The sequence below is a fragment of the Hyla sarda genome, chromosome 4 (genome assembly GCF_029499605.1).
Source record: "Hyla sarda isolate aHylSar1 chromosome 4, aHylSar1.hap1, whole genome shotgun sequence".
NCBI lineage: Eukaryota > Metazoa > Chordata > Amphibia > Anura > Hylidae > Hyla > Hyla sarda.
In genome coordinates this window covers 121,910,917-121,937,446 of record NC_079192.1, presented here as the reverse complement: position 1 = coordinate 121,937,446, position 26,530 = coordinate 121,910,917, and the positions used below count along the sequence as shown (strand labels likewise).

Here is a 26,530-nt window from a genome sequence, read left to right as displayed (position 1 = left end):
TTCGAAGCGGCGGTCAGCTTTGACCGCCGCTTCTAAAGGGTTAATACCGCACATCGCCGCGATCGGCGATGTGTGGTATTAGCCGCGGGTCCCGGCCGTTGATTAGCGCCGGGACCGACGCGATATGATGCGGGATTGCGGCGCGATCCCGCTTCATATCACGGGAGCCGGCGCAGGACGTAAATATACGTCCTGCGTCGTTAAGGGGTTAAACATTTAATCTGATAAAAGGTATCACAGTGCTATATATATAAATAAACAAATGACATACAGTTACAAAAATATGAAAGAGTTTAGCAAGGCAAGTTCAGAAAACAAAAGATGAAGTTCTTACAGCATGATGGTATAGCCGTCCTTGTCAGTGAGAGTCCAGTTCTTGTCAGCTTTTGGCACAGCCCTGAACAACAGTTGAGTCCAGCATTTTAAATCTTATCTCTCCTTCTTTGGAGGGAAACTCCATTCCCCCCTCCCCTCTGATCCCACCAGGTGGGGCATCTCTTATCTCATATATGGGACCAGAGACCCCTTACATCCTGCTGCTTCAAAGGGCCTTTGACTTCAAAAGAGCAGACAGACCCCAATTGACTGCAATACACAAACGCACAGTCTGAATGACCCTCACCCCCAGGTCTTAGTTTATACACAGATACATATATATAAAACACATGTATGTTTCCATAATCAGGCCTTGGACCTGACATGGACCATTCTAGAACTCCTAATCTTTATCTTTCCAAAGTATTTGTTTTCTCTCACATCTCTCCATTATTCATATGATGTTTTATACAGGATCAGTGTATATTATTAGCTGATGACAGGTTGTATATGTTGTATATATCTGCAAACTGCTTAGTCAACCTAAAAATAAACAGCGGAATTGAGCAATTTATGCATTCCTTGTATACTTGAGATGAGTGAATCTACATGTTTATGTTTAACCCTTTGTAATAAGGGAATATTAGCTTCTAGAATCTGGAATTTTTTGGATGTCCTTGTAGACCAGTTACAAGGACACAGGTAGTAACTGTGTTCATTCTGTATGAGATCCAGTATAGAATGGTTTTCATAGTAAAGTGTCATATGCTGAACAGGGTAGTGGAGAGGATCTGGATGAAGGGAAGGGTTCAGTTTTAGAACTTTGTTTTCTCCTTTTTAATATAAGGAAAGCTGAAAACCCACAAAGCATAAGGCTTTTCTGCCCAAAATAGGAAAAATGCCTCCTTAAAAGGGTACTCAGCCCCTAGACATCTTATCCCCTATCTAAAGGATAGAGGATAAGATGTCTGATCGCGGGGGTCTCGCCGTGATGTCACAAGACTCTGCCCCACATCGCCATTCCGCCGTCACGTAGAGCGAAGTTCCTTCCGTACACCGGATGTCTGGGTTGCTGCAGCAGAGATTGCAGAAGTCCCCAGAAGCGGGACCCCCGCGATCAGACATCTCATCCCCTATCTTTTCAATAGGGGATAAGATGTCTAGGGGCTGAGTACCCCTTTAATTCCATGTGGAGATTGGATTAATATTTGTATCTACATAGGTTGAGCCCTGGTAACTGCATGAAAGGTTAGAAAATATTCCCTTTTGCTAATATAGTGCAGCTAATGCTATTATTATAGATTAATATAGATATTCTTGAGTATGCCTTGTGCTTACCATTTTCAGTTGATGTGGAAGGCAAGAGTTTCCGGCCATCTTGATTCTATTTCAGAGCAGAAATGATTTTCTCATGTTCCCCTACAATTTCCACAAATCCTCTGGCTTTGCAGAGAGAGGGTGGAGTGTAGTCACTGAAGTTCACCTAATGTGACCAAGCTAATCACGTGGAAAGACTCATGAAACCAGTAGCCGAAACTGCTGAGACTCATAAGTGCATTGGTGTCAGTTCACAATACATTCAGTTTTGATGTGTTTTCTTACTCAAAGGGGGACATGTTTCATTTCCAGTGTATAATAGAAGTTTTTTACCCCTCTGCCTGTTGTCTAAATTTGGTGCAGCTGCGTTAAATTTATCATTCTTGTGCAGCTACTTTCTTGAATTGCGTTTAAATTTAGAATTCTCCTCAGAGCATAAATTTACACCGCAGCTCTATTTAGTAGGAGCTTTGTCTGCAGCGTATCTGCACCTAAACAGTAAGTGTGTCCTCGTTATTAGTTTTAGAATTTTTTTCTTCATTATGTAGAGTTTTAATCTCACAATAATACCACTTTTTGCACCCAATTATAACACATCAATTATACCAATGTCCTTATTCTTCATTTAACATCTGTGACACCCCTGTGCAAATCACCTCAAATGTACATGGTGCACTCTACCTTATGGGCCTTGTTGTGCGCCTGCAGAGCACTTTGCGCCCACATATGTGGTATCTCCGTACTCTGGCTAAATTGTGTCCCAAAAAATGTTTTTTTTTTTTCACATTTACCTCTTGTGAAAATGTAAAGTATGCGGCAACACCTGCATGTCAGTGTAAATAATTTTATTTTTATACACTAACATACTGGTGTAGACCCCAACTGTTCCTTTTCATAATGGGTAAAAGGAGAAAAAGCCCCTTAAAATCTGTAAGGCAATTTCTCCCGAGTACGGCGATACCCCATATGTGACCCTAAAATGTTGCCTTGAAATACGACAGGGCTCCAAAGTGAGAGCGCCATGCGCATTTGAGGCCTAAATTAAGGTTTTGCATAGGGGTGAACATAGGGGTATTCTATGCCAGTGTTTCCCAAACAGGGTGCCTCCAGCTGTTGCAAAACTCCCAACATGCCTGGACAGTCAATGGCTGTTCGGCAATACTGGGAGTTGTTGTTTTGCAACAGCTGGAGGCTCCATTTTGGAAACAGTGCCATACCAGACGTTGTTCATATTTATTGGGGAGGGGAGGGGGGCTGTGTAGCGGTATGTGTATATATAGTGTTTTTTACTTATTTTATTTAAGTGTAGTGTAGTGTTTTTAGGGTACAGTCACACGGGCGGGGGTTGACAGCGAGTTTGCTGCATCTCAATCTTGCAGCACTCCCTGTAAACCTCCGCCCATGTGAGTGTACCCTGTCCATTCCCATTGGAGGGAGGGGGGGGGGGGGGGGGGGGAAACATCCAGCTGTTGCAAAACTACAACTCCGAGCATGCCCTTTGGCTGTCCGTGCATGCTGGGAGTTGTAGTTTTGCAACAGCTGGAGGCACACTGGTTGCGAAACACGGAAACAGACTCAGTGTTTCACAACCAGTGTGCCTTCAGCTGTTGCAAAAACTTCAAATCTCAGCATGCAGTGACAGCAGAAGGACATGCTGGAACATGTAGTTATGCAACAGCTGGAGGCATACTGCTACAACTCCCAGCATGCCCTTTGGCAGTCCGTGCATGCTGAGGGTTGTAGTTATGCAACAGCTGAAGGCACACTGGTTGCAAAACACTTGAAAGTTTTTTTACATAACTTAGTGTTTCCAAACCAGTGTGCCTCCAGCTGTTGCACAACTTCAATTCCCAGCATGCATGGTCTGTCAGTACATGCTGGGCGTTATAGTTTGGAAGCACAGCTGGAGGCACACGGGTTGGGAAAAAGAGTTAGGAAACCAACAATGTTTCCCAACTAGTGTGCCTCCAGCTGTTGCAAAACTATAATTCCCAGCATGGCCAGACATGCTGGAAGTTGTATTTCGGCAATATCTGAAGGGTCAGATGTTGACGAACTACAACTCCCAGCATGCTTGGGCAGTCTGGGAGTTGTAGTTTTGCAACAGCTGGAGGTCCACAGTTTGTAGACCACTGTATAATGGTCTCCAATCTGTGGTCTTCCAGATGTTACAGAACTACAACTCCCAGCATGCCTCGACAGAGTGGGCATGCTGAGATTTGTCATTTTGGAACATCTGGAAGAGCACAGATTGGAGACCATTATACAGTGGTCTCCAAACTGTGGCCCTCCAGATGTTGCAAAACTACAACTCCCAGCATGCCCAGATGGTCACATGGTAAGATGGCTGGCTATCAGTGATAGCCACCATCTTACCGGGCGCTGGGGAAAAGTATAACGGAAAGCAGTACATTGTAAAAATAAAAGGAGAATGATCTACAGTGTTAAGTGGATTACAAAGCTATTTTAATGTGACGGAGCTTGTTCAATGATAAGTAAGATATCAAACATTTCCTATGTAAATGTATTAAATTGTTGGATCATAAAATAACAATACCAATATACAAGTGATCTAATGAATAACTGAACTGTAAACAAATATTCTATATGCAAATTATTTTAAAAGTGCTTTGGAATAACCAAGGAGTAAAAAGCAATATAAAGCAAACCAAAGGAGGAATTGAGATCGGAAAGTAAAAACATTCTGGTGGTTCCTTAGTAGAACTTTCCTTCAGAAATAGAAAGGATTGCTACGTGCAGTTAAGTTGGCTTATATTTGTGGGGAAAAAGACGCACTTGCGTCAAAATTTTTGGTGCAAAGGAAAAGAACGCAGGTAATAAATCCATGTGTACTATAGATGTCACTCCAAGGTACCCTGATTCAGCCACATCTGGACAACATGCTCTACCAAAACGTGCGCAAAAAAATGGGAAAAAAAAGCGCTTGCGCAAAATTTTGCGCAAAAAAATACACACAAAACAGGTGTAAAATCTTTGATACATGTCCCCCAAAGTGTGCATATAATCACAATTAAGATGTTTATGAAGATGTGAAGTCTTTAGGCTGTGTTCACATGTTTCATTCCTACTGCATTCATGACACATTTTCAAAGTTTTTTTGCTGTGATGTTCCAAAATTGCTGCAAAAATTATATGTTTTCACCTTAATTTGTGCAACTGTGGTAAAAAGCACCAAAACAGAAAATGAACACAGCTTCAGGGAAGGTGTATAACCACTATATATTTTAATTCTGCAGAGATAGTAGCAGTATACAGATAGTGCTGGGAGGGGAGGGACTGGGAGCCTCTAGGAGAATCTAATAGGTGATTATGTCACCCTGTATTTCACAGAAAGTCAGCTGACCCAGGATAGACAACTTCCTCTGACATATTAAACATTGTGGTTTTCTGTGGGTCAGACTTGTGATCACATGACCCAGTTACAGTAATAAAAACCATGGATGCAAATGTGCTGGAATTAAACCAGTGATGCTATACTACTAGTGATGGTGAGTGTGTATGATATGGGCATATAAAAATCCTTCATAAGCATAGGGGATAAGGGATTACATAGATCAATGTAATGCTATTGCATTCCATTAATCTATGTTTTCGGCACTCGATTGCTAAGGGCTGCCTTAGGCAGCCTTAAGCAATCATCGATCCACCGTGGACCAGGAAGAACAGGTATGTTCCTGTTCCTTCTAAGCAACCCATCTGCAGCCCGTGATTACAACGCAAAGCTGCAGATGGATCCCTTAGACCCCAGGGATTACCGGAATTTCATGTTTAAATACAGTGATCGCTATTCATCATGGCATTTAAACATTTAAATGACGGACATCAGAGCCAGCTGCGGTTATAAAGTGGACCCGACCGGCGGGAAAAGTGTCTGACTCCCTACACAAGCTTAGCAGTCTTCCCAAGGAGACACCCTACCCTCAGAACAACCTATTCCCCGGGAATTCAGCTAATTATCTTCTTCTGATCATATGCCATATTGAAGCGTTACTGTCATAAAGAACAACTTTTGTCATGTCACTCACTCTTAAAACCTGCTGCTATTATGAGATATAAGCCGGGTAAGCAGGCGGCATTGAGCTTCACTCCCCGGTCGGCTGGCAGATCCCATCTTTTCTTTGCATAGACTTCTAGTGGAGCAACTGAGTAGGGACTCAATAGGGTTATAGGTTGAACTTGATGGACTCTTGTAATTCTCAACAAACTTCATGATACCTCAGTACGGCTTTACATAAGCAAGAAGAGCTTGTACCATAACTGCCTTAGGAGAGTGGTGTCGTCATCCATTTCTCTATATTCTCCTATAAGCTCATATGTATATAGTCATGGAGGCTAAACTGTGATCTTCACTATAAGTGTGTGTGACAGAAATCTCTGTCTTTATCAATAACTGACAGGAAAGAGGCTGACATTTAAATCTCTGGTGCCTGTATGAGTGACAGATTTATCCCTGTTGACTTATGGAGTAAATGTACATCACTGAAGTCTTCTGCTACGCAACAACCTTATTTCGGTGGATCTGATTTCCAGTGACACGCTGTGAAACAAAGTTCTGAACGGGAGTGTAACTTTAAGGCTATGTTCACATAGTGGAATGATCGCACGGAAAATTTCTGGCAGATATTCCACAGACAGCAGAGTGCCGTTGCTAGGACCGCTTGTGAAATGCTGTCCTATATTATAAACGGCAATGCATTTCAAAGCGGAATCCGCAGACTGCGGACACCAGAATTGGGATTTCCGTGGCAAATGTTTCTGCTGCGGAAATTCTGCTTTGTGAGCAGAGCAGCAGAATCCCATTGAAATCAATTTTGCACGTACATTCTGCCATGTGAATATAGCCTAAGTGGCAGAGCAGATGGTAATAGTACCTGTGGATGTACAGGCCAATATTGCCCTGTGAAATTGTCCCAGCGTTCAGCAAATGCCCATTCCTCGACTGATTGCGTTTTTTAAGCAGGTTTTTAAAGCCACTGCTCATCAGCTGCACATCTCCTTCTGTAATACAGAATGTGCGGTTAACAATGCAGGAAGCAAAGGGACAAAAGAACGCAATTGTTTGTGTGGCCGATCCTGCAGGATAATTTAGCTATTAAATAGGTTCCTTAAATGCATGCTGATTTAATTGATCGCCGCTTACATCAGCTAACATCATGCCCATGTAATACTCCTCTAATATAAGCTGGGCCTCTCTAGTGCTTTCTGTAGAAACCAGCCAGATTCTACATGTAATTTTTGTAGCGCAGGATAGACCAGTGTGCCTCCAGCTGTTGCAAAACTACAATTCCCAGCATGCTGGGAGTTGTAGTTTTGCAACAGCTGAAGGCACACTGGTTGGGAAACATTGAGTTAGACGATGAAAGCATATGCAACTAAGCAAAAAGAAGGAAAAAGTCCGCTCACCTCTCCATGCGAGTTGTAGCTGCCATGATCCCTGATTACTCCAGGTGCTGTCAGGGCGTTGCTGCCGTGGACAAGGTACGTAGTAGAAAAGAGTAACTCACTTGGAGTGAAGATCCCTCAGCACTACCAGACACATCAGTAGATATAAAACACAAGCTTTTATCTTGTCTTCTTAAAAAACATTAGGGTAGCAAATCATGTTAAAAACATGAAACAACGCGTTTCGGCTGTGTGGCCTTTCTCAAGGTCAACTTACTCCGCTATCGGCCACAAAACGGAGCAGAATGGGTTTCCGTCTAGCGTGGGTTTTTAAGCAGGATTTGAGGGGAGGAAAAAAAAAACTGACCCCTAAGGGAGACGGACAAGCGCTTACTAAAACATGGAACGGTATGTTTGTAGAATCTGATCAGTCACACAATCGAGGAACAGCACACAAATCATTGTAACCACCAACAACATGGCCAGTGTCACTTTTTAATGAAATGACGTTAGCAAAATACAGCATAGTCAGACTATGCATTATGAGAATTATTACAGGACATTCAGTAGTACAAAATACACAATGTATACGCTTCACAAAACATAACAACTTGACTGTTAAGTAACCATGTGGCTTGTCATTGTAAAAGCCATATTAGTACATCCCAGATAAGATCACAGTGGAATAAGGAGTCTGGGACACAAGTACATGGTAGACAGACCCGAGTGGTGACAATATAGCAGAGACAAACAAATGATTCCTAGGTCATATTACTGCCATTACATTCTAGACTTGTTACATGTGAACATGATTTTCCAGTTACAAGATGCAACCACTGTAGCAGTCAGTGGGGTTTTCTATAACAATGTGCCAGATGATTGCAATGTATTTTCTGTCTTGCATTTACATTTCGCTGTCAGCGGGGCAGTCTGCAACACAAAAGCATCACAGTCGGAGGCAGCAATGGGCTCGTATGGAGCCTTCCAGCTTGTGGTTTTACAGACACTGCAAATGTTGCCATTTGAAGGGAGCAAATGCAGAGATAATACTGTCTCTGGTTTTCACTGTCTTACAATACAAAGTTGATACAGGTAACACAGAAAAGGAGACCTCTTCTCTGGGATTATTCAGAAAAAGGTGGAAACATGCCCAGGTCTGCAAAGTCTTCAATGTTGTAGTTACCGGTTCCTTGGGTGGGGTCTCCAGACATCGGTAGCATATCCTGGGAATAAAAGGGATTTAGATCTCAGTTTACAAATGTCAAATCTTAATATTTTAACCCTGACATATCACTATATCACCCTCCTTACAATTCAGTTAACATTCCTTCTGCTTACCCTGAGTATCTATCAGCTTAAACCAGACTGTAGGTCATGGAATGGGAATGGTATAAATTATTCTACGGGTTTTGAGGGTTTAGATTCCATCTACTGTAGACAAGTCTCATACTATACATTAAGCAGTGGCACAGTACCTGAAACACTTCTGCTTGACCTGGCTGCTGATGGGAGTGTTGGTCATTACTCTGTTGATTGTGATGTTGGTTCTGCCACTGTGACCAGACTTCTGATGCCCGTCCTTGGAACTGGCTACCACTCTGTCCTGTTTCAGCTGCACAGAATGGCAAGGTAAATAAATACAAGAGCTAATTGGAAATGGTTTTACAAAAACATGGCAGAATATGATAGTTATGACATTGTCAGTAAGATGCTTTTATACTAGGAATTATGTCCAGCTCTGTGTTCTTGTAGAACTGATGATAAAAACGAAAAAGTCATCACCTATTTTTACACTGACGTATTGACCCATTTTAACAGTTGTTACTGATTAAGGATAAGTTCACATGGGTCAGAACATTTACAAGAAAATCCACAAGACAATGCAGCACAGAATTTATTGGTTGGCTATAAAAAGTAAAAAATGTAGACTTACTGAATGCTGCGTTCCTTCCTCCCAGGCCAGAGTAAGCATTTCCACTGGGGGATGATGTTGCTGGGCTTGACAGAGGGCTATATGTGGATGGGTCTGACGTATATGTGTGACTTGTTCCGATACCAAATGGAGAAGTTTGAGCTTTTCCAGATTGTGTGGTAATTTGCTGTGATATAAGAAACATAATATTCTTAAAATAACTTAGATTCTGGCTTCCCACTTTGAGGCAAAAGAAGGCACACACAATTCTAACATTTCAAGGCGCTGTCCACTTCACGCACACCAAACCCCCCAGCCCCCCCCCACCCGTGATCACAGGTCCAGCTGATAAAACCTCCAGTGATCAACTCATATAGCCTGATAAATCTTCAAGTGATCGAGCGACTTAATAATACACAGATCAGCCATGACATTAAAACCTCTGACAGGTAGGTGAAATGAATAACATTTATTATCTCATGACTATGGTAGCAGGTAAGGATCTGAACTATGACAGTGGACAAGTTATGATATCTAAATGACTGGGTCAGAGCATCTGCAAAGTAACAGGTCTTGTGGGGTGTTCTCAGTATACAGTGATTAGTATCTACAAAAATTGGTACAAGGACAAACAACTAGTGAACCTGAGACAGTGTGGATGTGTACTGTGTGACCGGTTCCAGTGCCTTTTGCTGACCCCTGTCTAAAACAAAATGTTACAACATTCATTGGGAACATGAGCATCAGAACTGGACCATTTACAGGACTTAAAACACCTTTGTGGGCCTTGCAAAGAACATAACTGAATGAGTCAGAGCTAATTATACCTACACAATATTCAGATGTAATGTTATTGCTGATCAGTGTATACTATATATTATGTTTCCCCATACATATTGCTGAAAGGTTACATACACTTCAGCTAAAGTCATTAACCCCTTAAGGACTCAGGGTTTTTCCATTTTTGCACTTTCGTTTTTTCCTCCTTACCTTTTAAAAATCATAACCCTTTCAATTTTCCACCTAAAAATCCATATTATGGCTTATTTTTTGCGTCACCAAATTCTACTTTGAAGTGACATTAGTAATTTTACCCAAAAATTCACGGCAAAACGGAAAAAAAAATAACTGTGCGACAAAATCGAAGAAAAACACCATTTTGTAAGTTTTGGGGGCTTCCGTTTCTACGCAGTGCATATTTCGGTAAAACTGACACCTTATCTTTATTCTGTAGGTCCATACGGTTAAAATGATACCCTACTTATATAGGTTTGATTTTGTCGCACTTCTGGAAAAAATCATAACTACATGCAGGAAAATTTATATGTTTAAAAATGTAATCTTCTGACCCCTATAACTTTTTTATTTTTCCACATACAGGGCGGTATCAGGACTCATTTTTTGCGCCGTGATCTGAAGTTTTTATCGGTACCATTTTTGTTTTGATCGGACTTTTTGATAACTTTTTATTAATTTTTTAATGGTATAAAAAGTGACCAAAATACGCTTTTTTGAACTTTGGAATTTTTTTACGTTTACGCCATTGACCATGCGGTTTAATTAACTATATATTTTTATAGTTCGGACATTTACGCACGCGGCGATACCACATATGTTTATTTTTATTTACACTGTTTTATTTTTTTTATGGGAAAAGGGGGGTGATTCAAACTTTTATTAGGGAAGGGGTTAAATGACCTTTATTAACACATTTTTTTAACTTTTTTTTTGCAGTGTTATAGGTCCCATAGGGACCAATAACACTGCACAAACTGATCTCTTACACAGATCACTGGCGTGTATTAACACGCCTGTGATCAGTGTTATCGGCGCTTGACTGCTCCTGCCTGGATCTCAGGCACAGAGCAGTCATTCGTCGATCAGACACCGAGGAGGCAGGTAAGGGCCTTCCTGGTGTCCTGTAAGCTGTTCGGGATGCCGCGATTTCACCGCGGTGGTCCCGAACAGCTCGACTGACTAGCCGGGATACTTTCACTTTAGAAGCGGCGGTCAGCTTTGGCCGCCACTTCTAAAGGGTTAATACCGCACATTGCCGCGATCGGCGATGTGTGGTTTTAGCCGCGGGTCCCGGCCATTGATGAGCGCCGGGACCAACGCGATGTGATGCGGGGTCGCAGCGTGACCCCGCTTCATATCGCGTGAGCCAGCGCAGGACGTAAATATACGTTCTGCGTCGTTAAGGGGTTAAAAAGGAGATTTTTTTTTATGCTTGCCGTAAAATCTCTTTCTCGAAGGATCCATTGGGGGACACAGACCTTGGGTATATGCTGCTGTCTCTAGGAGGCTTGACACTATGGTAACAGAAAAGTCGGCTCCTCCCAGCAGGTTATACCCGCCTCCAGGCCACTGAGCGAATCAGTTTTAGTCCCAGAGCATTAGGAGGAGACCGACAGGTCAAAGGAAAAAAAAACATGAACTGTCCGAGAACCAGAAGAAAAATAAACTGAACACCCCCTTGGACAGATAACCGAATAGGAACACCAGAAAAAGGCGGGAGCTGTGTCCCCCAATGAATCCTTCGAGAAAGAGATTTTACGGTAAGAATAAAAAATCTCCTTTTCTCTATCGGCTCCATTGGGGGACACAGACCTTGGGACGTACCAAAGCCGTCCCTTGGGTGGGCAGAGAAAAAGTCAGGCAGCCGGCTGTACCACCTCCGCCTGCAGCACTTTACGGCCCAGACTAGCATCAGCCGATGCGAAAGTATGAACCTGGTAGAACCTCGAGAAAGTGTGCAAAGATGACCAGGTGGCCGCTTTACAGATCTGCAAGGCCGAGGCCTTGTTTCGAAGAGCCCAGGATGCCCCCACAGAACTAACGGAATGAGCCAAAACCCTGAAGGGTGAGATCTTCCCTTTGCAGCGGTAAGCTTCCGAAATAGCAGATCGGATCCACCGAGAAATAGTGGCCTTGAAAGCAGGCTGTCCCTTTTCACAACCTTCCGTAAGGACAACAAAGGAATCGCACGGATAAAAGGAAGAGGTGACAGAAAGATAGGTCCGAACAGCACGTACCACATCCAGTTTGTGGAGAAAGCGCTCCCTGGGATGAGAAGGAGCGGGACAATAGGACGATGTCCTCATTGAGATGAAAAGCCGAAACGACCTTAGGTAAGAAGGACGGATCTGGCCGGAAAACAACCTTGTCCTGGTGAATTATCAGAAAAGGATAGGAGGCGAAGGGGAACCTCCCTGAGAGGTTCAAAAGGTGCGTCTTAAAGAGCGCCTAGAACTAAGTTCAAATCCCAAGGGGGAGAAGGGGACCGATAAGGAGGGGCAGCATGTCACACGCCCTGAAGGAAGGTCCGGACATGCGAATTGGAAGCAAGAGGACGCTGAAAGAGAATAGAAAGGGCCGAAACCTGACCCTTGAGGGAGCTGAGAGCCAGCCCTTGTTCCAACCCTGACTGCAAAAAGGAGAGGAGACGGGGAACGGAAAAAGTAACTGGAGAGAAGGTCTGAGTTTCGCACCAACGAAAGTTAGAGCGCAAGGTACGGTGATAAATTTTCGCAAAGGAGGGCTTGCGAGCCCTGAGCATGGTGCGAATTACCTGGGAAGAGAAACCGCGGGCCCTTAGAACCGCGGTCTCAACCGCCATGCCGTTAAATGCAGCGACTGTAAATTGGGGTGGCAAAAGGGACCCTGTGACAGTAGGTCTGGACGAAGTGGAAGACGGAACGTCGTCCAGGAGCCAGACCACGTCGGCGTACCATGCCCTTCGGGGCCAGACTGGAGCCACCAGAATTGCGGGACTCCTTCCGCCTTGAGCTTCCTTAGGACCCTGGGAAGGAGGGGGAGGGAACAGATAGGGCAGGACAAAGCCCGACCAGGGAATTACTAGGGCATCCACGATTAGAGCCAGGGGGTCCCTGGATTTTGACAAAAATGTCGGAATTTTCCGGTTGTGTCGAGACGCGAAGAGATCCACGTCCGGGATACCCCAGAGGTCGCAGATCTGTGCGAACACCTCCAGAAGAAGAGACCATTCTCCGGGGTCGCTGAGGACCGGCTGAGGAAATCCGCTTCCCAGTTGAGCACTCCAGGAATGTGAATCGCCGAAATGGCCGGACTTTGTGTTCCGCCCAGAGGAGGATCTTTGTCACCTCGGTCATGGCTGCTGAGCTGCGAGTGCTACACTGCCGATTGATGTACGCCACAGCAGTGGCATTATCCGACTAGACACGGACAGGGTGGCCCTGAAGCAGGGATTCCCAATGAATCAGACAAAGATATATCGCCCTCAGTTCCAGAATGTTTATGGAAAGAAGGGCTTCTTGGGGAGACCAGAGGCCTTGAACTGCCTGGTCCTTGAAAACACCCCCCCAGCCCAACAGACTGGCATCTGTCGTGACCACTTGCCAGTGGAGGGGAAAGAACGATCTCCCCTGAAGAAGAAGGGGGGAGCGGAGACACTAGAGCAGAGACCGACGGGTCCGAAGAGGGAGAACAATCTTGCGATCGAGAGAGAGGGAGACCTGTCTCACCGGGCAAGAATCGCCAGTTGAAGAGGACGGTAATGAAACTGGGCAAAGGGTACGGCCTCCATGGCTGCCACCATCCGACCCAGGACTTCCATGCAAGTACGGATGGTGACTTGGGATGGTATCTGGCGGGAGGCGAATCCGAGCAGAGGCCGAGTCGAATTGAAGCCCCAAGAAGACCAGAGACTGGGTGGGGGAGAGGACAGACTTGTCTTGGTTGACCATTCACCCGAAGCGACATAAGGTCTGAAGGGTGAGGCTCACATTCTCCAGAGTCTGGGCTCTGGTAGAAGCCTTGATGAGAAGGTCGTCCAAGTAGGGTATCACTGAGACCCCTCTTGACCGTAACAGAGCTATCACGGGCGCCAGGATCTTGGTAAAGACTCGTGGAGCAGTGGCCAGACCGAAGGGGAGAGCTACAAATTGAAAATGACCTTCCGGAACCGCAAAGCGGAGGTACAGCTGGTGGCCGGGAAAAATTGGAACGTGGAGGTAGGCATCCTTGATGTCCACGAGGAAAGAAACTCCCCTTGATCCATAGACGCCACCACCGAACGGAGAGATTACATTCGGAAATGGCGGATCAGAAGATGCTGGTTGAGACGGTTGAGATCCAGGATTGGCTGCACAGAACTGCCTTTCTTGGGAACCACGAAAAGATTGGAATAGAAACCCCGAAAACGTTCCCTTGAAGGAACCGGGACAATGACTCTCTGGATAAGAAGGGACTGAAGAACCTCCCGAAATTCCTTCCCAAGCGAAGGAGATCGGGGGGCCCGGGACTGAAAAAAACGATCCCTCGGAAGGGAGGCAAATTCTATCTGGTATACATTGGATACCATGTCCCTGACCCAGGAGTCCTGAATGTGCATGGTCCAAACGTCTCGAAAGAGCAAGAGGCGACCTCCCACCCGAGAAAAAACTGCGGATGGGGCCGTCCCTTCATGCAGAAGTGGGTTTCCGGTTGCCCGGTTTGGCCACAAAACGGCCGGAACGGTTGTCCGACTTCCAAGAGGGAAGCGCCTTGGAGGAGGGAACCTTCTTGTCATGCGAAGGCGCCTGGCCGGACCCTTTAGAGGGGCCAGAGGTTTGAAAGGACCGAAAGGAAGAAGACTTTCTGTGGAAAGAAGCGCTAGTCTTGTTTTGAGGTAATAAAGAACTCTTGCCACCTGTCGCCTCAGAGATAATCTCATCCAGGCGCATGCCGAAAAGTCGGGAACCGGCAAAAGGAATCTCGGTGAGAGACTTCTTGGATGCAGCATCCGCGTTCCATGCTTTAAGCCATATGGAACGACGGAGAGCCACTAGGTTACCTGTTGCAAAGGCAGCACAGCGAGCTGATTGCAAGGAAGCAGAACACAGGAAGCCTCCAGCTTTGGAACATTGGAGGGCCAGAGCAGACAGTTCTTCCGGGGAAGATCCCGAAAGAATGCCCTGACGGAGTTGGGAATACCAAACCGAAAGGGCCTTCGACACCCAGGTGGAGGCGAAGGCAGGGAGGAACCTGCTGCTTCAAAGGCATACTTCGCTAAAGTCTCAACCTTCTTGTCTACCGGATCCTTAAAGGCAGCTGCATCCGCCAGCGGTAGAGTAGTAGCTTTAGAGAGGCGGGAAACCGGAGGATCCACCGATGGAGAGGAAGTCAACTTAGAGACGAGGTCCTTGGCGAAAGGATATCACGCTTGAACCTTCTTCAGTCCCTGAAACTTCTTGTCTGGGTGCCTCCAGGCAGATTCCAGAATGGCATCAAATTCAGCGTGAGAGCTGAACACTTTGGGTGCCGGTCAGGCACGATGAAAGGACACTTCTGGAGCTACATCCGAAGTTTCTGGGTCCTCTAGGTGAAAGGTGTCTCTTATTGCCGTAACCAATGAGTTCCCCATGTCCACTGTGTCCGAACGATCCTCTGAGTCAGATGCCGAATCGGAAACCTCGTCCGCCAGTTCGCCAGGTGAGTGCGAACGAGTGGAGGCAGCCCTAGAAGAGGAAGACTCCGACCGGGTACGTGGCTCTGGGGAGCCAGAGTGGTGACCACGGGAACGTCCTCTGGAGGAATGACGCGTGTGGCCTGAAGAAGCGGCAGGGCGAGACCTGCGAAGGGAGCGCCTGTGTCTACCAGAAGACTCAAGGGATGAGTCAGAGGAGACACCCCTAGTACGCTTGCGTGAAGCATAGTGAGAAGGGGAACGGGTCCTTCTAGAGGGCCGGTGAAGGGTAGACCTCTCCAAGACCACACCACAGAACGGGAGACCTGGGCCAAGTCGGATATAGACTGTGAGAGGGAGGAAACCCAGGCTGGAGGGGCGGCCGAACCCACAAGGTCTGAAAGAGCATCTGGGTTAGAAATAGCAGGGGGGTCTGGGGGAGCAGTGGAGCAGCCAGAACAAGTGGGTTCAGCAGAACCTGGCATTTTTGCAGAACAATTTTTACAAGTGTAATAAGTAACTAATATTCCAGTTATCTGTTTTGAGGGAGGGACAGTTCTGGGCACGGACATAGTAAAAAATGAACAGTCTCACCCAAGTCTGTGTCCCTAGGCAGCTGCTGTGAGGAGAACTCTGCTCCAGGGCAATCAGGAGAGAGATGGCAGGAGAGGGCCGGGTCAGGTGCAAGGATGCTTTGATTGTTCCTTGCTTGAACCTAAACGCGCGCACAGCGCTGATTGGTGGCTCAGTTCGGGCTCCTCAAGCACTCCTGCGGCTTGGTGGGTGGAGCTAACGTCCGCCGAAGAAATACAGATTTACTTAATAATGGCGCCCGCTCCGAGCTCACACGCCGCCTGTAGTGAACTCATATGCGCCCAGGGGAACGGAGCGAGCGAGGTGCCGTCGGCAGCCGCGGCTGCCGAAAGTGAAAGTAAAACGCCCGCAGTGAATAAGCCGCCGCCGTGGACATAAAAAAAATAAAATGTTCCACACAGACTTGTCCCCCGGATAATGTGCCCCTTACTGTAGAAATACTGCTCCCCTATATAATAAAAAACTGTCCCCCTGCAGGGAAGGATTAAACTATTACATGGCCAGCCCCAGCTTCAGGAAGAATAGTGGTCCAAAACAGGGGTCTCCAGCTGCTGCAAGACCTAAGGAGAAAGAATACTCACCTGTGGCTGGAGAACTTACCTAAAGAAGTCTTCTAGTGAAGTCTTAAGCCAGCTTGTCACCTGCATCATGCCGGCTTTCTGTAATAGCGAGATGAGCAGGGAGGTAGGGGGACCCGGACCCATGAGGTACAACCCCAGGCTCTGACCGTTGGCGAGAGGGGGTTAACAGTACATCCAAGATGCCTGCCCCCTCAATCGCAATGGGGAAACAATGAACCGCAGTTCCTGAGTCACCACCTAAAAACAGAAAGAAAAAGGAATAAAGCACTAACACGTCTCCTAAACCTAGAAAAATAAAAAATATGAGACCTGGTCTGGAGAGAACTCCAGACCAGTGTCTACCTCCTTAAGACACAAAGCTAAAACTGATTAGCTCAGTGGCCTGGAGGCGGGTATATCCTGCTGGGAGGAGCTGACTTTTCTGTTACCATAGTGTCAAGCCTCCTAGAGACAGCAGCATATACCCAAGGTCTGTGTCCCCCAATGGAGTCGATAGAGAAACTCATATTTCCATCCTCAATAGATTCTATCTCAACAAATTACAGCATTTAGCAATTGTTGAGGATCTTTACTTTGTATGTGACCAAGCAATATTTTTAGCAAATAATTACAAACAAATCATTTCATCTATAACACCCTATATCAGAATTCCAGTGGGTCTGACATATACATGTATCAAGCTAACTGTGCCTGTAGACAGAAAATCACCTCTTAAAGTCTGGTGCATTCATGGCAGCATTTACCAAATAACCCTAGGTACACTTTATGGGCAGAACTGAATAAGCAAGGAGGCCTACAAAACTGGCTCAGACAAAGTTCTTTCATAAAAAAATTATTTAAAATGTAACCAAAAATTGTAACCAAAGTCTGACAATTTAAAGGTAATGCTACAAAATACTAACCAAACTAACTTCTAAGTTACTGGGAATGTGGTGACAGGCATAAAAGCTGAAATAAATCATTGTCTCTAGTATCATTTTGACATAATGTAGTACTGATCCTAGGAATGTGTACTAGGATTAAAGAGGTACTCCACTGCCCCAGCATTCGGAACATATTGCGGGCTGCGGGGGTTGTGACGTCAAGGCCACGTCACTCCCCCTCAATGCAAGTCTATGGGAGGGAGCATGGCAGTTGCCACGCCCCCTCCCATAGACTTGCATAGAGGGAGCGTGGCCGTGACGTCATGACCCCCGCAGCCCGCACTCAGAACAAAATATTCCAAACGCTGGGGCAGTGGAGTACCCCTTTAAATGTCAGGAGCTGGAAAAAACAAAGTTGTAATAAAGTGTGTGTGTGACCACAAAAGAAAATCTGGCACTGCCACTGTACGTCCTATTCAAATCTTCCCTCTAATGGTATAGCTAGTGCTCGCATATAATAAAAATGTATGCTGCTAATGGTGGTGCTGCACGCATGAAAAGAATGAATGAACAATGCAAACACTGGAGAGAAAAGTGCGAAGCAACTCACCCGATAGTTTGATAGCAGCAGAATGCTTCACTTCACGTCCATTCGGTGAACAAGCAGGGAGGAGGCAAATGGAAATGGGGGAATCAGGTGTTGGGCCACAGCCATATCACCCCAGGGGCCTGACGAAGCACTTAACGGTCTGATACGGCTGTGGCCCCCCGTTTCCATCTGCCGCCTCCCTGCTTGTTTATTGAATGGACGTGAAAGTGAAGCATTTTGCTGCTATCAAACTATCGGGTTAGTAGCTCCGTACCTTTCTCTCCAGTGTTTGCTAAATTGTAATAAATGTGGCTGAGGTGTATGTAAACTTATGACTTCAACTGTATCTGACTGGTACAGACTAGATTTGTCTTACAGACTCTCCTTACTCAAATCTTGAAATAAATTGTACACAACTGGTGCAGATTTATCAATCTGTCTGAGATTAAATCTGATTGGTTGCTATGGGCAGACAGATTAATAAATCTGGGCCATTTTAGAATCATGTCACAGATGTCAACATTTCTAGCAGTAAAAACACAGACTCAACACAAATGACATGAGGCCCATTGTGACTGTTCATACAGATATCTGGCAGTGAAAATACCTGTCCTTGGAATGGCGGTCGGCTTCCTGTCCAAACCTGCCCGGCATTAATCTGCCGGGATATCTGCGTTAAGTTCTGCCCTGTGCCGGTTGGAGACTGAATTTCATTCACACCAGCCACATGGACCACTGAAGAGCTGGAATAATAAAATGGCAATAAACAGGGGTTCTTCTCAGATTTCATTCTACATCTAAACCAGTATGGCATACCCTACATAATCTGTATGATGACTAGATAACCAATTTAAAGGGGTACTACCATCTCATAAAGTGATGTCATATTATTAAATCACTTTATGATTGGTGGGGATCCAACTCTGGGACCTACATTGAACAGGAGAATAAACGTGATGCATTACTGATTACATATTGTATGGTATACACTGTATATATTTTATGCACTAAACTGAACACATTACCATTACATTACCATTACCATAACATACGCAGTTTTTTTTCTACTAACACAATAGTATAGTTGACTACATTTTTGCATACAGCAAAATGAAAAGTACTGTAACAGAAACAAATATGCAGTGTGAACCCACCATTAGAAATATTATTAATTTTTTCACTGGAGCACTTCCAAGAAGCTTTACAATGATAATCCATTATATAAGGTAATTACACCCTTTTGGCCTTCATATGAAGATGGTTTGCAGCAATAAACCTATTTTATCAATTTATTTCAATAAAAGTCATTGAGCTGCGTTGCTGAGGAATAATCATTTTACAGTCAGATACATTTTTTTGTTAAAAATGGGTTTACTGGGTAAATGCCATTGTAAATAGAGATGAACTTTAAAGAGGCACTGTCATTATGAAAAACCTTTTATATTTTGTAGTCCTACTGATAAGATGACTTTTTAAATATACATTTATTAAAAAAAATTTCAATTTTACTAAAAAATCTAAAATAAAATAGACACCACTAGGGGTCATTTGTCTTTATGCAGACTGACTACTCTGTATTTTGCAGCATACAGGATACCGGCTGTAAAGTGTGTTGGTATCCAGTATAGGAGATCACCATTGCACCACTACAGCCTTCAGTTGTTTCTAAACTACAACTCCTTTGATGGGAGTTGCAGTTTTACAACAGCTGGGGGTACAATCTTTGTAGAACTAAGTTTTAGAGCTGTGTATTCTCCAGCTCTTGCAAAACTACAGACAAAGCATGTGTGGGCATGCTGGGAGTTGTAGTTTTGCAACAGCTAAAGGAAACACTGCTCTAACACAATGCTTTACAAACACTGCAGCTCCAGCTGTTTCAATGCAAAACTACACCCCTTCCACAAGACAAGAACAAGACAAGAACACAAAGCAAGTGAGCAACATATAAATGCTATTTGTTAGAGATATATCGGTCCTAGACAAATGAAAATGATATGTACATGATCAAAATTAGGTTCTGAGTAACATATCCTTTTTTATTATTATTTTTTTTTGCACTATGACAGGTACGCTTTAACATTTTCTGTGTCGGTGATAGTGATAGGACCCCAGGACAGGCAGGGGGAGAGAAGCGGGTGGCGGCGGCGGCCTATGGCACCGCAAAAGCCACTGCAGTGCATTGATTTAAAGCGCCCGCTTTAAATCAATGATCTGCAGCGGTGTCGCGGGGGGATAAATAGCCGATAACTTATACCGGAATATCGGTATAAATTATCGGCTATCGGCCCTAACCTCCACCGATTATCGGCCCTAAAAAAACGATATCGGTCGATCCCTATTACATTATTTTACAAAAAAAATGGGAAAAGGAGGAGGGGGGGGGGGAATTCAAACTTTTATTAGGGATGGGGTTAATTCACTTTTATTAACTTCTTTTTTTATCCTTTTTTTTTTTTGTCTCCATAGGGGGCTATACCATGCAATCTTACGATTGAATACACTGTTCAATGCTATGCCATAGCATAGCATTGATCAGTGTTATTGGTGTTTTTGCTGCTCCAGCCTGCCATGGCTGGCCAGAGCCTCAGAGCATCGTTCGGATGGCGAGGAGGCAGGTAATGGCCCTCCCGTCCACTCAGCTAATCGGGACCCATGATTTTGCTGCGGATGTCCTGGTCCCGCTCAGCTGCCCTGAGCTAACACACACCATTAACCCAGCATTTCAGACGCCACAATCACCTTTGATTGAGGCATCTAAAGGGTTAATGCCGGGCATCTGCCCGATGGGCCCTAACCATGGGTCCTGGCTGCTGAAAGCAGTCTGGACCCACCAGGTATAAAGCGTGCTCAGCTCGTGAGCACGCTTCAAACCCCGATAACGGGACCAGGGCGTACAGGTGTGCCCTAGGTCCTTAAGTACCAGGACACAAGGGTGTACCTTTACGCCCTTCGTCCTAAAGGGGTTAAGTATTGCTGTACTTCTGTTGTACTGGATATTATTTATACTATTTACCAAGTTGTATACTATCACTTTAGTTTGTTATCTTTACTTTCAGTGGAAGCCAGGACGTGCCATTTAAAATGTATCCAATATACACTTTAATATCGCTAGCACAGTAAATAAAAATGTTTTCCCTATTGGTTTTAACCCCTTCAGGACGGAGCCCATTTTGGCCTTAAGGACCGGAGCGTTTTTTGCACATCTGACCACTGTCACTTTAAACATTAATAACTCTGGAATGCTTTTAGTTATCATTCTGATTCCGAGATTGTTTTTTCGTGACATATTCTACTTTAACATAGTGGTAAATTTTTGTCGATACTTGCATCATTTCTTGGTGAAAAAATCCGTAAATTTGATGAAAAATTTGAAAATTTTGCATTTTTCTAACTTTGAAGCTCTCTGCTTGTAAGGAAAATGGATATTACGAATACATTTTTTTTTGGTTCACATATACAATATGTCTACTTTATGTTTGCATCATAAAATTGACGTCTTTTTACTTTTGGAAGACACCAGAGGGCTTCAACGGTCAGCAGCAATTTTCCGATTTTTCACAAAATTTTCAAACTCAGTATTTTTCAGGGACCAGTTCAGGTTTGAAGTGGATTTGAAGGGTCTTCATATTAGAAATACCCCATAAATGACCCCATTATAAAAACTACACCCCCAAAAGTATTCAAAATGACATTCAGTCAGCGTTTTAACCCTTTAGGTGTTTCACAGGAATAGAAGCAAAGTGAAGGAGAAAATTCACAATCTTCATTTTTTACACTCACATGTTCTTGCAGACCCAATTTTTGAATTTTTACAAGGGGTAAAAGGACAAAATTTTTACTTGTATTTGTAGCCCAATTTCTCTCGAGTAAGGACATACCTCATATGTCTACGTAAAGTGTTCGGCGGGCGCAGTAGAGGGCTCAGAAGGGAAGGAGCGACAAGGGGATTTTGGAGAGTACGTTTTTCTGAAATGGTTTTTGGGGGGCATGTTACCTTTAGGAAGCCCTTATGGTGCCAGAACAGCAAAAAAAAACCACATGGCATACCATTTTGGAAACTAGACCCCTCGGGGAATGTAACATGGGATAAAGTGAACCTTAATACCCCACAGGTGTTTCACGACTTTTGCAAATGTAAAAAAAAAAAAAAATGTTTTACCTAAAATGCTTGTTTTCCCAAAAAATTTTTATTTTTAAAAAGGGTAATAGCAGAAAATACCCCTAAAAATTTGAAGCCCAATTTCTCCCGATTCAGAAAACACCCCATATGGGGGTGAAAAGTGCTCTGCTGGCGCACTACAGGTCTCGGAAGAGAAGGAGTCACATTTGGCTTTTTGAACGCAAATTTTTCTCTGGGGGCATGCCGCATTTAGGAAGCCCCTATGGTGCCAGGACAGCAAAAAAAAACCCACATGGCATACCATTTTGGAAACTAGACCCCTCGGGGAACGTAACAAGGGGTTAAGTGAACCTTTATACCCCACAGGTGTTTCACGACTTTTGCATATGTAAAAAAAAAAATTTTTTTTTTACCTAAAATGCTTGTTTTCCCAAAAATTTTACATTTTTAAAAAGGGTAAAAGCAGAAAATACCCCCCAAAATTTGTAACACAATTTCTCCCGAGTACGGCGATACCCCATATGTGGCCCTAAACTGTTGCCTTGAAATACGACAGGGCTCCAAAGTGAGAGCGCCATGCGCATTTGAGGCCTAAATTAGGGATTGCATAGAGGTGGACATAGGGGAATTCTACGCCAGTGATTCCCAAACAGGGTGCCTCCAGCTGTTGCAAAACTCCCAGCATGCCTGGACAGTCAACGGCTGTCCGACAATACTGGGAGTTGTTTTGCAACAGCTGGAGGCTCCGTTCTGGAAACAGTGGCGTACCAGACGTTTTTCATTTTTATTGGGGAGGGGGACAGTGTAGGGGTATGTGTATACGTAGTGTTTTTTACTTTTTATTTTATTTTGTGGTAGTGTAGTGTTTTTAGGGTACAGTCACACGGGCGGGGGTTCACAGTAGTTTCTCGCTGGCAATTTGAGCTGCAGCAGAAAGTTTGCGGCAGCTCAAACTTGCAGCCAGATACTTACTGTAATCCTCCGCCCATGTGAGTGTACCCTGTACGTTCACATTGGGGGGGACATCCAGCTGTTGCATAACTACAACTCCCAGCATGCCCGTTGGCTGTCGGTGACTGCTGAGAGTTGCAGTTTTGCAACAGCTGTAGGCACACTGGTTATGTATCACTGAGTTTGTGACCTAACTCAGTGTTTCACAACCAGTGTGCCTCCAGCTGTTGCAAAACTACAACTCCCAGCATGTACGGTGCATGGTGTACGGTGACTGCTGAGAGTTGTAGTTTGCAACAGCTGGAGGCACACCGGTCGTGAAACACTGAGTTAGGTAAAAAAAAACTCTGAGTTTCACAACCAGTGTGCCTTCAGCTGTTGCAAAACTACAACTCTCAGCAGTCACCGACAGCCAACGAGCATGCTGGGAGTTGTAGTTATGCAACCAGCAGATGCACCACTACAACTCCCAGCATGCACTTTAGCTGTTTGTGCAAGCTGGGAGTTGTAGTTATACAACAGCTGAAGGTACACTTTTCCATAGAAAGAATGTGCCTCCAGCTGTTGCAAAACCATAAGTCCCAGCATGCCCATAAGGGAATGCTGGGAGTTGTGGTGGTCTGCCTCCTGCTGTTGCATAACTACAGCTCCCAGCATGCTCTTTTTGCATGCTGGGAGCTGTTGCTAAGCAACAGCAGGAGGCTGTCACTCACTTCCAACGATCCAGCTGCACAGGTCAGTCCCTCGTCGTCTCCGCCGCCGCAGCTGCTCCTGGGGCCCCGATCCCAACAGGGGCGCCGGGGATCGGGGTCCCCAGCACCCGGGGTGCACGTCCCGCACCCGCTCACGTCCTCCAGAAGAGGGGCGGAGCGGGTGCGGGAGTGACACCCGCAGCAGGCGCCCTGATTGGTCGGCCGGTAATCCGGCCGACGAATCAGGGCGATCGTGAGGTGGCACCAGTGCCACCTCACCCCTGCATGCTCTGGCTGTTCGGGGCCGTCAGAGACGGCCCCGAACAGCCAGTAATTCCGGGTCACCTGAATTGTCTGAATTGTCCAGCGATCTGCGGCGATCGCCGACATGGGGGGACATAATGACCCCTCTGGGCGATATGCCGGGATGCCTGCTGAACGATTTCAGCAGGCATCCGGCTCCGGTCCCCAACCGGCTAGCGGTGGGGGCCGGAATTCCCACGGGCGTATGGATACGCCCTCGGTCCTTAAGGACTCGGGATGCAGGGCGTATCCATACGCCCTATGTCCTGAAGAGGTTAAATATTTATATTATATGTATATAATCTTATATTAAAGTGCAAATACCTCAACTCATTTCTTTCCTTGACAATGTCTCATAATTGGTCCAAAAAAGGTAAACTGGTTATAATGAGAGGACAAAGGATGCAGTATCACAACATATAAAAGCTGATGTCACTGAAGTGACTGGCATTGACAGGTGACCATATTTGGTAGCGCACATTGTGTGACCCAATGCATCCTGGAAGCAATCACTGCAAAACCTTGGTAACTGTTCATTACTCTTTGTTTTACTTTTTCTGTGTAGTCTGGAAGCAATCTTTATTTATCTGGCTACTGACAGGACTTAAGGATAGGTATTAATACATACCTAAAGGTCTTGCCACCATGACCAGGTTGGAAGGGGCTTCCTGTTGAGTATAACTGCTGAGAACCACTACTGGATGCTGACAACATTTTCTTCTCGGCTGATAAAAGAGTGGGAAAGACATTACATATGTTCTTACAAATCAGTACAATCCACTATTTTATACCTTGGTTTTCATGACTTATAGTCTGGGGCTTTTAGATGCATCACTACCCAGAAAGGGTCATCAAAGGCAATCCCTAAAATTGCCCCAGGTCCCATGTTGGAATTTTGCCAGGAAAAGCTGCAGCCTGCCAGGATGGAGCCAACTGGGTATTATATGGTGGCCATACAGATAAATGGCCAAAAGTGAAATCCTCCAGAACAAGCTGCTCTATTTTGGTTCATAGAGAGGGGTCCTGAGTGGCTCTTTAATGTTCAAAGTCCTAATAGAGTCTATGGCCTGGGTAGTCTTCATGAGTAACCAAAATGAAATCTACAAACCCAGGCTAACAGTTTCTAAAATCATTTTTATGTGGAAATAATATACTGAAAAACAAAATGGCTACATTTAATGAGGTATTTAAGAGGTAGAAGGCAACATTAGATTAAGCAATGTTACCTGAAGACAGCAGTTAAGGAGTTAATGCCAAATTCTGTTCAAGTTGAACATGAAAGTAAAAACATATATCATGAAGAAAAACAAAAATTCCATAAAAACTTTTCCGAGACATTTAGTCCACTATAACCTTTAGGTAAGGTTTGCAGAGATAGTTATTTTGTCAGTAAAATAAATCAACCTCCATTACCTACAGTATTAAAGCCGCTTTTAATACATTTAACTTCACAAACAGTATAAAAATAATTTACAAGCCCTCAGATCTCTTGCAGACGTCCACCCCCTCCCCCCTTAATTCTATCAGAGACATAGGCCCCTGTTACCTCTGGAACTATGTATTGATGGCGACAAGCAGGCTAGCAGAAGGCACCTTGGATATGTTACATTACATTCCTTCTCAATGGAGACTCAGCATTTGACCCTTTCACTGCATTTACAAACATACATAAATGCTTATTGAAAACACACTTATTGAAATAACCAAGATCTCTTGGGTCCCTGAATTCTATTGCATGCTTTAAATTGTCCTGATCTGAACTCGATAGGTATCTAAGATCACGTAATCCCTTTAAAGATGTAATGCATTGTTGAAAGTAGGCAGACGGACTCTATTAAGGTCAAGATAAAAAAGATGAACATTGATAGCCCTCTAGGTACTGAGGCGTCAAGGGCAAGTGCAAGGAAATATCTTGACGGCACACAGAAAGGCTGTATGCCCAAAAATGACGATGCAAAAGCTATCACTTCTAATAGCTTGTGATTGGTCCCAAGGGATAAAATGGACAACTTACAGGCTGTAATTCCAGCAAACATTTCGGCAAACCTCGGGTCCCGGTCTTGGGAAAATATGGATTCTGCCTTATCGACCACAGACTTCCCTCCTTCATGTACATTCCCCGCTAGATTTGGGACAGGCACCTGAAATGACAATGGGCATGTCATCGAACACAGGCAAAGCACACAGCAAGACGATGGGTTGGGAGGCATATGTGGGAGATACCCACCTGTGACAGGTCATAGGAGGACAGGCTGTCCCTTGGATGAACCTCCAGCTCGGCCTGCTGCTGCTGGACCTGCCTAGGAACACAGAAACAGCTGCAGAAATACTGTAGGCTATAACGGTACAGATAGTTTATAAGACAGAAACAAATAAACAGCACTGCTGCCCTATCTGTGCCCTCTGTCATACACTGGAGTGTCCAAGGCTCAGATCTTGAAGAGGAGGTTTTCCAGTTTTATG

General features: G+C 44.7%; 1 protein-coding gene across 2 annotated transcripts in view; it reads right to left on the bottom strand.

Moving 5' to 3' along the window:
- Nucleotides 1–7,493: 7,493 nt before the first annotated feature.
- The window catches only part of ARNT2 (aryl hydrocarbon receptor nuclear translocator 2), a 144,488-nt gene continuing 125,451 nt past the window's right edge, over nt 7,494–26,530 (bottom strand). For both annotated transcript variants that reach the window (XM_056571943.1, XM_056571944.1), the window contains 7 exons: nt 26,295–26,367; nt 26,082–26,208; nt 24,696–24,792; nt 18,609–18,744; nt 8,969–9,134; nt 8,511–8,647; nt 7,494–8,258 (listed from right to left, as the gene is read on the bottom strand). In XM_056571943.1, coding sequence (XP_056427918.1) covers nt 8,160–8,258; nt 8,511–8,647; nt 8,969–9,134; nt 18,609–18,744; nt 24,696–24,792; nt 26,082–26,208; nt 26,295–26,367 — 835 coding nt within the window. In that variant the 3' untranslated portion in view covers nt 7,494–8,159. The remainder of the gene's footprint in view (nt 8,259–8,510; nt 8,648–8,968; nt 9,135–18,608; nt 18,745–24,695; nt 24,793–26,081; nt 26,209–26,294; nt 26,368–26,530) is intronic.